The 18,436-nt window shown below is 35.1% G+C and overlaps 5 protein-coding genes across 5 annotated transcripts; 2 read left to right on the top strand and 3 right to left on the bottom strand.

Moving 5' to 3' along the window:
- The first annotated feature begins 6,660 nt into the window (after positions 1-6,660).
- On the top strand, positions 6,661-9,201 carry LOC128682052 (transcription factor Adf-1-like). The gene is made up of 2 exons (XM_053766523.2): positions 6,661-7,252; positions 8,553-9,201. Exons 1-2 carry the CDS (start codon positions 6,905-6,907, stop codon positions 9,096-9,098), a joined length of 894 nt encoding a protein of 297 aa, XP_053622498.1. The 5' UTR covers positions 6,661-6,904; the 3' UTR covers positions 9,099-9,201.
- LOC128682051 (uncharacterized) lies at positions 7,557-9,727 on the bottom strand. Its single transcript, XM_053766522.2, has 2 exons — positions 9,200-9,727; positions 7,557-8,400 (listed from the first exon to the last, which is right to left on the bottom strand). The coding sequence occupies exons 1-2, from the start codon at positions 9,725-9,727 to the stop codon at positions 7,582-7,584; spliced, it is 1,347 nt and encodes a 448-aa protein (XP_053622497.1). The 3' UTR covers positions 7,557-7,581.
- Positions 9,728-10,126: 399 nt separating this feature from the next.
- LOC128682050 (uncharacterized) lies at positions 10,127-12,056 on the bottom strand. The gene is made up of 2 exons (XM_053766520.2): positions 11,649-12,056; positions 10,127-11,057 (listed from the first exon to the last, which is right to left on the bottom strand). Exons 1-2 carry the CDS (start codon positions 12,054-12,056, stop codon positions 10,236-10,238), a joined length of 1,230 nt encoding a protein of 409 aa, XP_053622495.1. The 3' UTR covers positions 10,127-10,235.
- Positions 12,057-14,758: 2,702 nt separating this feature from the next.
- LOC128681924 (uncharacterized) lies at positions 14,759-16,991 on the bottom strand. Its single transcript, XM_053766253.2, has 2 exons — positions 16,544-16,991; positions 14,759-15,489 (listed from the first exon to the last, which is right to left on the bottom strand). Exons 1-2 carry the CDS (start codon positions 16,710-16,712, stop codon positions 14,759-14,761), a joined length of 900 nt encoding a protein of 299 aa, XP_053622228.1. The 5' UTR covers positions 16,713-16,991.
- Positions 15,521-16,546, top strand: LOC135310004 (uncharacterized; the record flags this gene model as incomplete). The annotated part of the gene is made up of 1 exon (XM_064436905.1): positions 15,521-16,546. A coding segment is annotated over one exon (918 nt), but the record flags the coding sequence as incomplete, so codon positions are not given.
- Positions 16,992-18,436: the final 1,445 nt, after the last annotated feature.

Below are 18,436 nucleotides of genomic sequence, written 5' to 3'. Positions count from 1 at the left end.
TTCGCTTGTCTATCTGGAAGTGGAGTTGATGATCTGCTCTTAATGCTACTTGCATATTCTTCTAATAAATATTCATAAATTGCAACAATTATATTGGTAAAAAAAAAACAAACACTAGCTTTAGTATTAGTCACTCTTCACTTGTTGATTTGCAAGTTAACTTGCTGACTGGATTCTGAGGCCAAATATGTAGTTAGTTAGTTAGTATATTATTGTATATTTAATGCATTATTGGGATAAATGTTAAATATATTTATTTATTAATAATTAGATATTAGATTCTATTTTTTCATAATGTGACATTTTATTTAATGAAATCATGCATTTAAGGGTTAAATAATACTTATTTAATTAAAACAAAAATCAGTTACATACTCAGAACATTCATATTTCATCAAGCCATATTTTCCATAGTTTCTGGAGATTAATAAAAGTTATTTAGTGTCAGCGTGTTTTATTTATTTGTGTGTGTATGTGTGCTGACATGAAAGCTGACAAAAACTTCTTCAGCCATGTACAGTTCGTCACCCGCTTTTGAGGCCAAATGCTTTTTTATACAAAGGCTTATTGATACGTATTGATAGATGCAATATTCAGGTTTGATGAGAAATACTACATTGAAAACAAGAAATAGCTGAACCAGTTTTGCTATTTGCAAATTTCTTTAATAGATACCAATCTTTGCTTGCTTGCTTGCTTGTAATTATCTAAACCAATGTAACTGCATGTCCCAAAAATCAAAATGATGGCTATTATTTATTAAAATATTGGTTTATATATCAAACTACTTTAGCTGCAAGAACAAACTGTTCCATAGCTGGTAACCGAACATATGTACTTATATTTAACCCATTAACGCCCTCTGTACTCGCGCGTGTACAACTCTTTATTTTTATTTTTTAAACTTATTGTCTGTGGTTTTATTATTTTAATTTCATAATTGGATAATAGAGGGAGTTAGCTACTGAGAAAAAAAAATGTGCGGGTAGCGCGAAATTAAATGTTCAATCATTTGTGTGATAGTGAAAAAAGGATTGTCGATTATTTTTCTACGGTAAGATATTTAATTCATTTTATTTTATAAGAAATGGTAATTATTCATCCGTTTATTGCTCAATGTCATTATTAGTATGTGTTTTATACTTATTTAACGTTTTTCTTATATAATATTGGAGTAAATATACGAAAGGTGCCGTTTTTTTGTGCTGTACACAGGCAAGTACAATGGGCAGATATGTGCAGTAATTGTATGTTTTGTTTCCAGATTTTCTGTTCTGTACTATTATGTCTAATCCACGCGTATTTACTAGTCAAAATAATTATGCCAAACTCGAAAAAGCTATTATTGCTGATGAAAATGATGACACAGAGTATGACGTCTTATTATTACCACCGGATCTAGCCGTTGTAAGTGACGAAGAAGAAGGAAATGATGACGACTTGACTAGTACAACTTTTCCTAAAGATGTTCCAGGGAGAGTTGAGGTAATTTCACGCAGGCATAATCATGATATTTCGGATTGGGATGAAAGTGATGAAGAACCCTTATCGAATCAGGCTGGTCCATCAAAACGGCCTCGAAACCTGAATTCAAATAATCCTAGTTGGAGAAAGACTCAACCGGTATATACGATGTCAATGGAAGTTGCGACAACATTCAGAACAGGGAAAAAAACATTGTAGAAAAATTGAAAGACCATAGCCCTACAATATTATTTGAAATATTTTTTGATGATTATGTCATGAAAATGATCGTAGAAAACAGCAATATTTATGCAGGACAGAATAATAGGCATAATTTTCACATGGATGATCTCGATTTGAAGAAATTTTTGGGTATATTGATTCTAACTGGTTATTACGAATTGCCTTCAGAACGATCATATTGGAGTTTGGATGAGGATCTAGGAATTCCGCTGGTTGCTAATTGTATGTCACGCAATCGATTTTTGGAAATCAAAAGAAATCTACATTTTGTGGATAATTCCGCAACTGGCAGTTCGAATGATAGATCAAAGTACGATCACTATGCGAACTTATCCAAAAGAACTCATGTCAGTGGGGCATTTTTCATGAATCATTATCGATAGATGAATCGATGATAAAGTATTTTGGCCGTGCTACTAGCTCTGACGGTTATTGTTACACCTTTGATATATATTGTGGAAAATCAAATGACATATCTAATGAAAGTAGCCATAAAAGGGAAGAAATGATGCTTGGCGTCTGCATGTATTGTTGAGCAAAAAGCATTTGTTCTCACTAGTTCGATTCAGTAGTTCGATCGTCGAACTAGTGAGAATTTTTTTTCTCATTTGTTCGACCGTCGAACTAGTGAGAATGTTTGTTCTCACTAGTTCGATCCGTTAACTTATTATTATTATTAATCGAGAAGCAAGAACATTAAGTACCGATATAATAGATATTGGTCACAAATACATACATTGTATAGGTAATTATAAAATGAAAATCTTTTAGGTATATTTTGTAGGTATAATTATTATTTAAGTATTATTATAATATAGTAAACGTCAAAATTCGACTGCAAGTAAATTAATAGTAAACAATACAAACAGTTTAAATACATAATACAAATCATTGTCATATCACCCGGAAGTCGTCCACTGGTATATTTCCTTAAATGCATCTATGCCTATAGCACTTAGGTATGTGCATAATAAGTTTAGTATTATAAATATTTAACTAAACGCCCCACCCCAGAAAGAGTGTGGTCATAGTTCTGTTGTCTTATTTTGAGGGTACATGCTTTTTGTTATATTTTGAGGGTAGATGTTTCGCAAAATGGAAGTATTACGCTGTTCAGCTCTGCAGTAGCAATGTTTATTTCGTGGTGCCTGTTTATTTTACTGTTTATATTTTCGGAATAATGTCTAAAGAAGTGAAATTATTAAAAAGCGGTCGTGGAAGGATTCTGCAATTAGAAGGACATCAATATTATTCTATGCGTAAATACAAAAATGGCCACAGCATTTGGCGGTGTAAAAATTATAAAAGTTTAAAATGTACCGGTTCCGTCACAATGAATATGGTAAGTCTTGGTTATTTTATATGTACATAATGATAATTGTTGTACGTATATTTACATATTATAGGTGTTGTATGTGTATTTTTATTTGTAATAGTTTTAATGTACAAGGAAAATAATTCATGAATTCCTATATTTTTTAAACATTGCTTTTGTTTAAGGACTTCACTAATAATTTACAATCAAAACCCCACTGCGGTCAATGTAATCCAGATGAAACACGAAATACAATCAATGTTATTTTAAATAATGCTTGCGAAGAAGCAGCTACGGGAAGAGAACCAGCTCCTAGGGTCTACAACAGAGCTTTAATTACATTAAAAAATCAAGGCCTGCATTTAGCTTCTAAGAGTGTACCTGAATTTTGTGAAATGAAGTCACGCATTTACAGAAGGAGAAATAAGTTAGCACACGTAAAAAAAATAAATGCAAAGACTGTTGAGGAAGTCGAAGTTCCTAGTACTTTTTCAGATTTCTTACTCGCTGATTACAGTCATAAAAAAATGAGAATATTAGTGTTTTGTTCAAATGATGCCCGAGAAATTATAAAAAAAATTAAACACATCTTTATGGATGGGACCTTTAAATCATGTCCGACACCTTTTCAGCAACTTTTTACAATTCACGGAGACATCGGCAGTGATACAAATAACACGAATGTCATCCCTTTGGTGTACGCTTTCATGAGTCACAGGACCAAAAAAGCTTACTCACTTTTATTTGATTTAATTGGGTCCCAAATTCCAGAGTGGAAGCCTGCTAAAGTCACGATAGATTTCGAAGAAGGCACAATGAAAGCGTTGAAAACATTGAATGTTACAGTCAAAGGTTGCTACTACCATTACGTGAACAGCTTGTGGCGCAAAGCAAAAACCCTGGGTTTAACTAAAGACAAACGCAACAGAAGAATAATTTCATTATGCGCCAACTTGGCATTGCTTCCAGAAAATGAAATTGTTTCAGGATGGGCGTATATTCAAAACGAAATGAAGAAGAATTGCGAATCTATAATTAAGTTTAAAGATTATTTCGATAAATACTGGATGAAGGGTGATTATCATAGAATTTGGTCGGTTTATGGCGAACGCCACCGAACAAATAATGCAGTAGAAGGATGGCACCATAAAATAAATAACCTTGTAACGAAAGGGCATGTAAACCTATTGCAAATATTACATATTTTACGGGACGATTCCTTATTGTCTTCATATCAAAATGACATTCTTCAGAGACCTTCAACATCAAACAAACGTTGTAAAAGGAGAAAAACTGATTTATTCAATGACGATTACATTATTGATGCTCAAATGCAATTAATATGCGGAGAAATTGGTGTTGGGCACTTTTTAGAAAAGATGCGATAATTATAGTTACATTGAGACTCAATGTGACAAAATAATTGAGTATTTGATTATTACATTATTTTTTTGATTTCGTAACCAATGTACCTAATATAATGTTCAATATACATATATCCTTTGGTGGAATACACAAATTCAAAGTTTTTTCGCTCTCTGCTTATTGAGATAAGTAAGACAGAGAAAAATATATTTAATCATGTATATTTTATCAAAGTTATGTTTATGAATGTTATGTCTATACCTATACCTAATTTTGTACATTTGTAATTTTGAAGCATTTTTGTCATTTTTTTAGTTTCTTTTTAGTTTCTGATTAAGCTTGTTGAGATAAGCAAATGCAATTAATATGCGGAGAAATTGGTGTTGGGCACTTTTTAGAAATTTTTTTTAGTTTCTTTTTAGTTTCTGATTAAGCTTGTTGAGATAAGCAAGACAGAAAAATATTTTTCATCTACGTATTTGGCCAAAGACAATACCTATAGTTGTTCCTAAATATTATGTTTACAATAAATAATCTAATTATGCAACATTGTGATTTTGACGTTTACTATATTATAATAATACTTAAATAATAATTATACCTACAAAATATACCTAAAAGATTTTCATTTTATAATTACCTATACAATGTATGTATTTGTGACCAATATCTATTATATCGGTACTTAATGTTCTTGTTTCTCGATTAATAATAATAATAAGTTAACGGATCGAACTAGTGAGAACAAACATTCTCACTAGTTCGACGGTCGAACAAATGAGAAAAAAAATTCTCACTAGTTCGACGATCGAACTACTGAATCGAACTAGTGAGAACAAATGGCAAAAAGGACGAGAACGTGATACGAGTATATATGGACCAATTAACATTTAGACGAACGCTAGCACGCGCGTATCTCCGCGCTACAAAATTTACAAGTCGCCCTTCGTCATCTACAGTTAATGGACTCGACCGAAATAATAACGGTCATAACCCAAATCGCATAGAAAAACCTTTGCGGTGTGTTATTTGTCATAACCGCGTTCGTTGGTGCTGTGAACTATGCCAGAAGACGCTCTGCGTCGAACGCCTCTGCTTTGGGCAATTTCACACTTGACCTGCCCACTGTACCTGCCAGAGTACACCTTTTTAATTTCTAACCTATATTTTTTAATGTGATTTTTTGCTATATTCTATTAATTTGTTAGCCAATAAGTCAATAAGCATATTTTTTTTTTTTTAATCTTGTATAAAAGAGTTACAAGATAAAATATGTTCTTTACAATCCGAGTTACAGTCAATATCTAGCAGATATGAGCTTTCAAGGAATACCATCAAGGAATGTAATCAGGCTGTACACAAGTTAATAGAAGAAAAATAATTGTGTAAATGTAGTTGGGCCACTGAAAAGCAGGCTGTGGAAGCGTCCTTAACTGACAATACTGCTAGTGCAGCAGCCTCAATCATGACAGAGTCTGAGTTGCTTCCAGAGACTTCGCCCCCTATACGAGATATATATGTATATACACATGTATACTTAGGTATACTACACATGTTTTTAAACTGTTAGCTGATGTTGGATTTATTTTTGGCTGAGAGTAAAAATTATAAAATAATGTTACTGCATTTACTATTTTAACTTAGTTTGTCCTATATTGTAAAGTGTAATAGCAAAGTAGGAAAAACATTGGTTGTGTTTATCTAGTACTACATGTTTTGTTTGGAATTCAATGTTAAGTCTATAAATAAGTTTCAAATTTAAAATGTTGTAGTAGAATTACTCTGTATGTGAAATATTAGTTTACAGTTTTTGGTTTGTAACTAGATTCAGTCTGGGGTCAGACTGAACAGCAGAATGGCCGAGCAGTAGGATTTTTTTTTGTTAATTAATTTCTGAACGCTAAGAAAGGCTAATTCGGAAGTTGATGGTTTCCGAATGAGCGGATGTAGCTAGCTCGCTCTAAAAAAAAAGACAGATAATAAGACTGTAAGACATTGTGGAGTCGCGTAAGATTTTATTTGTAATTAAATAATAAAAGAGTGCAATGTTAACCCAAAATATTATTTTATTTAGACTCTCCCACATACATATATATATATATATATATATAAAATTTAACAAAAATTTCGCCATATCAAGTTGCAGGCTATTCAATAAGGCCTACATGAGGGTAGCTAAAGCCCCGTATTCATAAAAAAACATTTGTTTAGCAAACAAAGTTGAATCAACGTGTTGCGGAGTTGCTGTCAACATGTTGCTGGCAACACTGCGTGTTGCAGAGTTGACAGCATCAAGCCCCGGATACACTAGGGAACATTTTGTCCCGCAACATGACGCGCAACACAAAATATACGTGACGCTGCAACGTTGCATAGTGTCCCGCAACATGACCCACAACATTGTACGTGACGCGGGGCATGTTGCTTGCTCCCGCCTCGTGAGCGAGCGCATGTGTCCCGCGTCAGTGTTGCGGCATTTGTCACCGAGTATAGTCGCGTACGCAACGTGCCTTTAAAATGTCTGTTGTGTGGGGAAATGATACCGTGCTTTTGCTTATTGAGCTTTACGAAAGTCGTGACTTGTTATGGGATACTTCACACCGTGACTATCGAAATAAAATAAAGAAAAATGATGCATGGGAGGATATTGCCAAGGCGCTTAAATTGCCTAGAAAAGAAATAGAAGCCAAAGTACATACCCTGCGTTCGCAATTTGTCCGAGAAAGGAAGAAAGTGAAATCGTCAAAAACTACTGGCAGTGGACGAGAGGACGTGAAGTCCAGTGCATGGTTTGCGTATGATGCAATGAAATTTTTGCTAAAGGGAGCCACAACGTCTGGAAGCTTGGACACTTTGGACACAAACGTAAGTTATGCTTTTTTATTTCTAATTTATTTATATTTACTAGCGGCCCGCCCCGGCTTCGCACGGGTAGCTAAATTTATACATACTTAATTTATTAATTTAAACTTTCTTCTATTTCTATTTCCTTTTTTCTGCCCATATGATGCTGTATTTTTTTATCTTATCACTTATTTTATTATTATTTCACCTTATCACTACTAATATAATATGTATTATTTACATTAACTAAGATTTGTACACACCTCACCCACAAGACTTCACTTCTAAAAGGATTGACGTTGTTCAATAACATTAAAAGAAAAAATATAGTACAATACTAGTTTATTCATTTAAAAATTATTCTGCCAGGGAACACGTCCTTCTTCACTCATGAAATATTCAGCAAATTTGTTTCTTATTTCCATAGCAGATTCAGGGTAGCGTCGTCCCATAGCATTTAAATTCGACATATTAACAGAGCCAGCTTCTCTGCGCCAAGATCCTTCTAAAATATCGTGATCCACATTTTCAGAATCAAAAGTTCCATGTGGGTTGTACAGTGATCTCGATTGACTATTTCGCCTTAAAAAATTATGGAGGTATATGCACGCCATTACAACAAGTTCAGCATTACAGGGTAGGATGGTTATGGGAGTTCGGAATATACGAAATACAACACCTAAGATACCGAACACATTTTCGACAATTCTTCTAGCTCTTGACAGTCGATAGTTGAAAATGCGTCTTGTTGTACCCACGTCATGATTACCGGGATATGGCTTCATCATGTTTTCTGTCAGTGCAAAGGCGCTGTCTCCTACAAGTACGTAAGGCATATTCGGCCCATCTTGTCGTATTGGGTCTGGAGTCGGCCAGTTGAGTTGGTTATCAGCCAAAGCTTTATAAAAAGCAGTCTCTTGGAATACTCCACTGTCAGAAGATTTTCCTTTAGCACCACAATTTGCATAGATAAAATTGTAATTTGCATCGACAATACCCAATAGGACAATACTAAATTGTTCTTTATAGTTAAAATAGTCACTTCCAGAATTCGAAGGAGCTTGGATCAAAACGTGTTTACCGTCTATAGATCCAACGCAATGCGGAAAATTCCATATATTTTCAAAGCTTCTAGCCTTGGCTTTCCATTCATTTGCAGTAGCTGGGACCTGTAAAGAAATTATTAAACATTAAATACTATTTTTACGTACTAATAATTAAGGATTCATGTCTAACAGATGTTTGAAATAATACAATACGTGTTTTATAGTCTATCCTTATTATAATAATTGATTTAATATTTATATCATTAATTTTTCAGAGTCCACAAAGCCAAAACACGATTTCGTCTCCGGATGAAGATGTCGTTCTACAGTCTCAATCTACCGTTCCAGAATTTCAATCTCCTCATCAACTAGAATCGCAATCTACCATTGATCAAGCAGAGCAACCTACAACCCCTGCACCAACACCTTCATCGTCGCGACCAACTCGCAAGAGGAGCCACCCCAATGAAGATAGATTAGAGGAGGCTTATGAAGTTCTGCATGCTGCTAAAAACAGAATGATGTCCCGAGATGAATTCGATGTTTATGGACAGTACGTAGGAACTGAGTTACGTGCATTAAATGACGAACACAGTGTAATTATGGCTAAATATTATATTAATAATATTTTATTAGATGCACGCTTAGGAAAATACCGTACAATTTATAATAATCAAAGCCAGCCAGTTGTTCAACAGGGCTATAGCACTGCATCCAGTGATATTAGCCCCGAGCCTTCTGAAGAGCATATTATACAAGATATACTTGAAACTATGGATTCCTCGAACACTAATAGCATTGATGGCACTAATACTAATTAATTTACGTTGGTCGCTATATCCATCTCGTACTCTTTAAAATTTATTTTACTGAAGATTAAAATACAATTATAAATAAAATATATGCGTTTTCTTTAACTTACCTTTACACATATCTTCAATTTATTTATCAGTTCTTTACAAACTTCTGGTACTATTTTACGTATCAGTTGTTTTGACACTCGAAAAGTGTACGACAAAGAAGCATAAGAATCTCCAGTCGACAAGTACCTCAATGTAATGGCAAGTCTGATATGAGGACTAATAGCGTTTCGTAATATTGTATCCTGTTTGGCTATGGAAGATGCGATCATTTGCAACAAAGTTTCAAAATCAGATGATGACATGCGAGTAAAATTCACAAACGATCCGTCAGACATTCGGAGATCACTTAGAATATTTACTCTTCTTTCTCGTTGTAATAAGAAATTCCGCATCCACCACCTTCTCTTTCTCTTACGTTTCAACACACTCGATATAATTACTATGTACGCAGCACTAATAGCCACAACCTCCTCGGGCGACATTTCTATAAACACTGAGAAGTGTGGTCGACAAAATGTTCCGCGACATGTATCTCGGCACATTCCACGTAGTTGTTGAGCAACATGTTCCGCAACATGTTGCTCCATTTGTCCCCTAGTGTATCCGTGGCTTCATGTTGACAAGCTCTCGCCCGACAAGCGTAAACATCAGTTTAGCGACAATTGTTGACGTGTGTGGACGAGTTTGCAACAGTTTATAAACATGGCAGTAGTGTGGAGCAATGATAAAATAATGCAATTAATAGAATTATTTCAATCAAAACCATTATTATGGGATTGTTCTATAAAAGAATACAAAGAAACAAAAAGAACGATGCATTCGAAGAAATTTCTCAAGTCCTAAATATACCCAAAAAAGACGTAGAAACTAAAATACATGTACTGCGTACTCAATTTACTAGAGAGAAAAAAAAGATGTCGGCAAAAAAAACTACAGGCAGCGGCGTAATAGAAAAATGTAAATGGATTTATTACGAGCCATTGGAATTTTTGTTATGTGGTGCAACTACTTCTGGTGAAACGGATACTATGAATAAAACAGTAAGTTGTTTTTGTATATAATTGTTTTATACTATTGTCTGTAAAATTATTACAATTACGCTACATTATTTTGCCATGGAACTCTTCCCTCTGGAGTTATAAAGTAATCGGCAAACTGTTCTCTAATACAAAGAGCTGATTGTGATGCAGGCCTGCCCCGTCTTTGCAAATCAATCATAGGAAACGAACTTAGTTCCCTTCGCCAAGAACCTTCTAATAGGTTACCTTCAGAGTCTTCAAAATCAAAAGTTTGTGGAGGTGTATATATGGATCTGGAAACTGAGTTACGTCTTAAGAAGTTATGTAAATATACACAAGCAATTACCACGAGTTCACAATTGGCTGGTTTTAACGGAATAGGTTTAGTGAATACACGGAACACCACACATAAAATGCCAAAAACATTTTCTATAATCCTCCTAGCTCTTGATAGTCTGTAATTGAATATACGCTTTTTGTTCCCACGTTCATGAATGCCAGGATATGGTTTCATGATGTTCTCCGTTAGCGCGAAAGCACTGTCACCTACAATTACATACGGCATTTCTGTTCCGCCTTGTGTTATTGGTTCAGGCCGTGGCAGTTTAAGTGAGTTTTCTAACAATGCATTATAAAACGGTGTTTCCTGAAATATTCCACTGTCGGACGACCGACCCTTAGCTCCATAATTTGCGTAAATAAAGTTGTAATTGCCATCTGCAATTGCCATAAGTACCATGCTGAACTGATTTTTATAATTGTAGTATTCACTTCCAGAATTATTTGGCGCCACAATCATAACGTGTTTCCCATCAATGGCCCCAATGCAATGTGGAAAATTCCATCGTATTTCGAATTCACGACTTATTTGTTTCCATTCTTGTTCCGAACTTGGAACCTAAAAAATAAATAAATATATAATAAGATAATAATTTACAGGTAGATGAAAACAATGCACTTGAAAGTGGTATGGAGTCAGAGCCATCTCAATCACCAAGGCCGAATGCTACAACATCTACATCTTCGAGGAAAAGAAATAAGACAGATGAATCAAATGAAATATTAGAGGTTTTGAAAAGTGCTAAAAAAAAGATGGATGAAAAGGAGAAGAAGGATCCATTTGATATATATGGTGAATATATTGCTGCTGAATTAAGAAGTGTTAAAGATGACCAAGCCGTGACACAGGCAAAGTACCATATTAATAATATACTGTATGAATTAAAAATGGGACGATATAATACATATGGATATCAAACGGCATCTTCTCATCCATCATCAACACCAAATAATGTTCAGGAAACTGAAATAAGGGAAATTGAGAGACACGAAACAAATAGACTAGATGCATTACAAGACGGAACAGAAGATTCGGCTATACTAAACTTAGTTAACTATCTCAGTGATGAATCAACGCAATAGCATACACTGTTTTTTTTGTGTTTTTTAATTAATAAAATACTTGATTACACAAATAGTGTTCTTGTACCTTGACATATCCTGCTAGTGAGTTAATTAGTTCTTGACATACATCTGGTATAATTTTGCTAATCAATTGTTTTGATACTCTGAATGTGTATGAAAGAGAACTGTATGAATCTCCGGTTGCAAGATACCGTAATGTAATAGCCAGCCTCGTTTGAGGTGAAACTGGCTGACGAATATTTGTTTCCCTTTTGGCTATTGATGGACCAATCATTTCTAGAAGATGTTCGAAATCACTTTTCGACATTCTCGTAAAGTTACAAAATGATCCATCTGTCATTCTGAGGTCACTCATCAAATTTTCCCTTTGCAAAAGATAATTTCGAATCCACCATCTTTTTCTCTTTTTTTTATTAGAGATTCTATACATCTGATACAGAGAACACAACAACACTACCTCCTCGGGCAACATTTTAACGCAGACTGGCGTGTGGATAACCTGTATTGATTTAAACATAGTTGCTAGCAACATTCTCGCCGCTAACCACAATGTTTAGCAACTGTTGCTAAACAAATGTTTACCATGAATACGGGGCATTAGTAAACAGATGTGATCTTACTACTTATATTATAGACGACATTCGCTTGTGCACTAGGACTCCGTGATTTTAATTTGTGACGACATTGGCTTGTGATTCTTTGATTTTACAATGTGAAGACTGTATCCTTTTTACCTGAACTCCGAGATTTGAGATTGCCTTTCACAAATTCCGCTACGTGCCGTGCATTAAAGGTAAGTTTTTGGTCTTATGTTTATAATAAAAGGCAATATGCTCCCCAGAAACCCATAATTTATACATTTTACCTATTTTTCGTAAAAAATTTGCAAAAAAAAAACATATTTTTACATAAAATGTATTATTTTTAAGTATTAACTTTCTTTTGCAATGTTTATAATCAAGGTTTATGACCATTTTCACTCGCACCACACACAGCAGGTATAGAATAAAACGAAAAATAAAAGCAATAAGTTCAATAAACATATAGTAAGCGAAACGATATTACAGTGATTTAATAGGTAAATATTTTGTATTTGTATGTTTAAAAATGTATATTAAAGTCGTTTACTGCGACATTATGAAGTTAAAAATAAATCGGAAAATTATTAATTACATTAGAAATATTTATTGTGTACATTTTATATTACATTAGAAATAGAGTACCTACTTAGAAAGTGTGATTGTTAGGATGAAAAATTAAAGGGAGAAACTTTTGTGCAGTTTTAATTATCGGAGTTGACAATTTAGGTGAATTTTGGTGCTGGTAGCTTATTCTGGAATTTATTTTTCAGTTCCTAACGGAAATGGCTGCGAGTCCACCATCTCCTCAACCTGGGCCGTCAAACTGGGATGTCGTGTCTGCGGAGTTGTCTGGCATAATATCTCCCCAAAACATTGATTTACAAGATATGTCAGGCTTAAATGTTGAACTAAGTGACACTGATCTCTACGGGATTTTAGCAGATAATATGGACAACATCATTGACGAATGGGTCAATGAAAACCCTGAAGCCGAAACTGGCGACTATGACGAAGAATTGCCAACACTGACGCACGAGAACACGCCTGAAGCACCGAATACCTGGTATCCCGGTAATCCTACCAGTATGATTAAGATTCCTTTTAGCGGTACACCAGGCCTTTTACCGCCTCATAACATGCATGGTAAAAATTATATCGATTTTTTCTTTCTATTTCTTAACGTAAATTTATGTAATTTGATTGTAGAGAGTACAAATAAGCGTGGCAACAAATTAAAAACCGAAGCAAATACCTCTCGCGCTAGGTTTACTAAATGGAAAGATTTAACAATACCTGAATTAAAAGTGTTTATCGGCGTAATATTGTTTATGGGTACCGTTAAATTAAACAGAATGGCTGATTATTGGTCAACAAATTACTTAATGCGGCTTAGCCCACATTTATTTATGTCAAGAGACAGATTTTATTTAATTTTAAGGGCACTAAACGTCCAAACTGACGAAAGACCCGAAAGCATTTTTAAAATAAAACCTTTGATTGATTTATTTAACCAATCAATGTGTTCCATTTATTACCCGGCAAAAAACATCGCGATTCTTTAATATTATGGAAAGGTCGTCTGTCCTTCCGCCAATATCTAAAAGGGAAAAGACATCGTTATGGCATTAAATTATATGTATTAGCTGACATGCATGGGATTATACAAAAAATACACCTTTATGCTGGTTCTGGGGATCAAAAGGTGGGTGGCAGAAACCACGTGAATAAAGTGGTAATGTTATTGTTGGAAAAATATATTAATTTCATTCATTATAAGACATTCACTATATGTTGATAACTTTTATACGAGTGTGGTATTAGCAGAGGAGTTATTAAATAAAAACACATATGTAACAGGGACCCTTCGGGCAAATCGCGCTGGCAATCCTAATTTAATACACAATAAATTAAAACCCGGGGAATCTTGTATAATGCACAATAGAAAAAATATTGTTGTTACCAAATGATTGGATAAACGAGAAATCTTGTTTTTGAGCTCTGAACATGACGGTAATTATAAAAAGACTACTAGTCGCCGCATACGCAGTGCAGCATGTGCAGGGCTAAAACGCACTAGCGGCCTGCCGCGATGCGGTATGCCGATGCGGCAGGCCGCAGCATATACGGTCAGCCGTAACGGCACGCCGTATTCCGGCTAACCGTATGGTCTTGGCTCACTGCGGTCTGCCGCAATCGTCAGTGCTTCTAGAAATTTTGCACATGATGGACGTTGAGGAAGTTGCGGCAGTCATTTATTTATATCATCGTAGAAAATATCGTCAAAAAAATAAACATAGATTTTGGATACATCCTCTATTGGTGACACGACATGACGGCAAAGAGTTTAATATTTTTATTTCAAACCTAAAGAAATTTGAAGATAAGTTCTTTGGATACACTAGGATGTCAGTAAAATCGTATGAAGAATTATTAACAAAACTATATTTAAATATTCGTGGCCAGGATACACGATTTCGGATATCTATATCCCCGGAAGAAAAGCTCATTATAACCATCAGGTAAGAAAACAATATATTAAGTTGAATCACATTTATTTAAGGCACATAGAAATAGAATCACATTAACAAAAAATCTACGGTGAATTAAACAATTCAGACATCAACGAAGCGTCGTCTTGGCTAGCAGATTCCTGAGTTGCCTCTTCAGTTGTATCCATTGAGTGCGTGGATGTACCTGGTAGATTTTGACGGTGTTGGTAACCTGTAGTTGTGGGTTCTCTATTATTGAGTCTACTCTCATACCCTCGGCCAGTGTAGTCACTATCAAGTGTTTGATATCCTCTTCCAGCATATTCACTTTCATACATATGGTTTCGATACCCTCGAACAAATTGCGTACTATAATGAAATGATGGTTGTTGAGCATTTCTAATAGCTCTTATGATTTCACATCTCGCTTCCAATTTATTGGATTCTGGAATTTTTTTGAACTCTCTTAAAAGGGATAACAAAAACAACTTGTCTTCGTCATTTTCCATTTCTTTTTTATACTCCAAGTTTTTGTTCAATACTGATACTAATTGTTGTCCAATAACGTCTTCATTATTACTTTTTTTCTTTTTTTTCTGACTAACTAAATTCTGTGATGTTTCATATGGGCCATCATGGTCTTGGGAAAGATTGTTGGCAATGTCTGACTCTGTCTCATTTACCATAGTAGAGTCCTTTAAGAATAATAAAATATTATAATAGGTATATGGGCTTTTATGTTTGGCACCTGAACCGCTTTTCATGTTTTTCATATTTTTCGAAGCTTTTACAAAACTATCTTTAATATTCCGCCATTTTTTCATAAGTACTTTACCTGTAACAATAACCATTTAAATTAATAAAAAAATAATTATGTTTTTAGATATTTGGCAACCGGATGTACATTCGCTGAACTACATTACACATTTCGAATTGGTGCGAGTACAATAGCTGAATTTGTTCGTGAAGTATGTTCGGCAATATGGTTACTGTTAAAAGAATCTTGTTTACCGAAGCCATCTCAACAAAGATGGCTAGATATTGCAAAGGGTTTCTCTACAAGAGCTAATTTTCCGAATTGCATTGGGGCTATAGATGGGAAACACATACGGGTAATAAAGCCGTGCCATAGTGGATCCATGTACTACAATTATAAGCAGTTCTTTTCCATTATACTTATGGCTATATGCGACAGTAACTACAAATTCATAACAATAGATGTCGGTGCTTGTGGCAAATTTGGAGACTCAGCAGTTTATCAACACTCTAACTTTTACAAAAAAATGATAGCAGGAGAACTTGAGATACCAGAATCAGTACCCATATCACAAGTAAATACTATTCCAATGCCATATGTTTTAGTAGGCGATGAAGCCTTTCCCTTATCCACGAACTTAATGCGACCTTATGCAAAACCAAAAAATTCTAATTTAAACACTACTAAGAGAATATATAATTATCGGCATAGTAGAGCACGGCGATATGTCGAATGTTCGTTTGGAATACTGAGCAATAAGTGGCGTATATTCCATAGACCTTTAAATGTGGATATTAGTTTGGCTACTGATATCATCAAAGCATGTTGCATTTTGCATAACTACGTTCGAGACAGAGACGGTTATAACTATGAAGATACTTTAACATGTTACATGTCGCCTGATGTACCAGAAACTCCGAGAACATATAATCGAATAGGTAATAATATCGCTGAAAGAATTCGTGACTCTTTCGCTCAGTATTTTGAACATGAAGGTAAATTGGAATGGCAAGAAAAATATATATAAGTAAATATAATGGCATTAATCCGCAAAATCGCAGGAAATTGCGAATAAAAAGTAGGTATGATGATTGTAACATTGTAACCATGATTAATAAATAACGTAACTTACCGAGTTCTTTCTTTTCTTCCGATGTATCATCTTCCTTTGCATATATATTAATCATTTCCTCCCAACATTTTAACTTTTTATTTCTGTCTGCATAATCAGCGCATTTGCTATCCCATATTGCGGGGCGTTCTTTTATTTCTAAAATGAACTTTTCTGTATCAAAATCCATGACGCGCACGAGTAGCGTCTAGCGCGTGAAACAAGCGACGACGGACTGGCGGGCGGGACGCGGCGTTTGCGACTACCGCGCCGAGTGCGTGGTGGGGATGCGGTGCGCCGCATCATTCAACCGGCGCGGCTCGTCGCAGCTCCGGAACAACCGGAGCGGTTGACGGCTGGCCGCAAATCAGTGCGTCGTTATCGTGCGGTTTCATGTACTAATCGATGTGCGGCCTACCGCAACGGCACGCCGCATGGCGGCCAACCGCTAGTGCGTTATAGGCCTGCTGCACGCATAGTAAAATATAAGCCTGCGCCGCAAGTAGAGTATAACAAATACATGCGAGCAATTGACAGGCACGATCAACTCTTAAGTTATTACTCGTGCGAACACAAAACGATGCGCTGGTATAAAAAAATTATTATACATATCATCCAAATATGCTTAGTGAACGCTTTTTTGTTATATCGAAAAATTAACAATTCAACTATAGAACTTTATGATTTTAGAAAGGGTATATTACAAAATTTATTGCCAAATGTCCCAGGGCTTGCTCAATCTCCGAATGAAAGAATACATTTGCCAATACTACTCCCAAGCCATGGCGGAAGGGTAAGTAGAAAACGGTGTAGGATATGCTACAAAAAAAACAAAGAAAAACAACCAAGTTCTGTATGGGTGTCCTGATTGCCCAGGATTCCCAGGGTTGTGTCTTACCCCATGTTTTAGGGAATACCATAAATATTAAAAATGTTATTTGGCTTTGTGAGTAATGTTTCGAGGTAGACATGTGTAGCTATAAGTGTCTAGGCTCAATGAAAAATGGAAACACATTAAAACGATTACGGAGCTTACATAATGAAAAATCAGTCTCTCAAACAATTATAATAATTAGCCTTATTTATAAGTATCACGTTGTACGTTAAATATTAATAAATCTATATAAACACTAAACTTGGTTTCATTTTACTCTTACTCATCAGCTCTATCCTCACACATTACTATAATGTTGGTAAATGATTATTTCAGAATTTCTATAATATTTTGCATGATTGCATATCTTTCATTTATACTAAATCGTAGCAATTCGTTGGACACGAATTGTCCAAAATATTTGCAACCATGCAAATCAATAATTGTTGGAATCTGCCGCTCATCTATTTCTTCCCGGGTCTTTTTGGTGAAGTGAAACGGTTAACCTTCGTAAAGGTTCGCTTTCGCTGCCGGCTCGCGTCAGTACGCAGTGTCGAGTCACGTGGGACAGTTGTGTTTTTTGCGCGCGGGCAACCCTAGAGATCGGACGTCAAAAAATCTGCTGTGCAATAAATAATCTAAAATATCGTTAAATATTGCAAATTAGGACGAAATTGACGTGTAAATCAAATATCAGTTCTCAAAATAAGTGTTTTTAAATATCAGTGACTACATAAACCACCAAAATCTGAGCAAATCATATATCGCATCAAAGTGACGTTTCGGTAGCAAACTCCCACACTAAAACCAGATGAGTATTCGTTTTAATACCTATTTTTTATAGAAACGCCTTCTCTTTCATCTCTGTCGTAGTGCATAAATACATATGGATTACAATAAACCGTAAATCAAATCACCAAGATTGTCTTTAACAACATCCTGACGTAAATTGGCATTATCTGATTTCTCTCTTCGCTTGTCTATCTGGAAGTGGAGTTGATGATCTGCTCTTAATGCTACTTGCATATTCTTCTAATAAA

The sequence above is a fragment of the Plodia interpunctella genome, chromosome 29 (genome assembly GCF_027563975.2).
Source record: "Plodia interpunctella isolate USDA-ARS_2022_Savannah chromosome 29, ilPloInte3.2, whole genome shotgun sequence".
NCBI lineage: Eukaryota > Metazoa > Arthropoda > Insecta > Lepidoptera > Pyralidae > Plodia > Plodia interpunctella.
The sequence above is the reverse complement of the archived record's forward strand: the minus strand, read 5'-3'. Positions and strand labels throughout refer to the sequence as shown.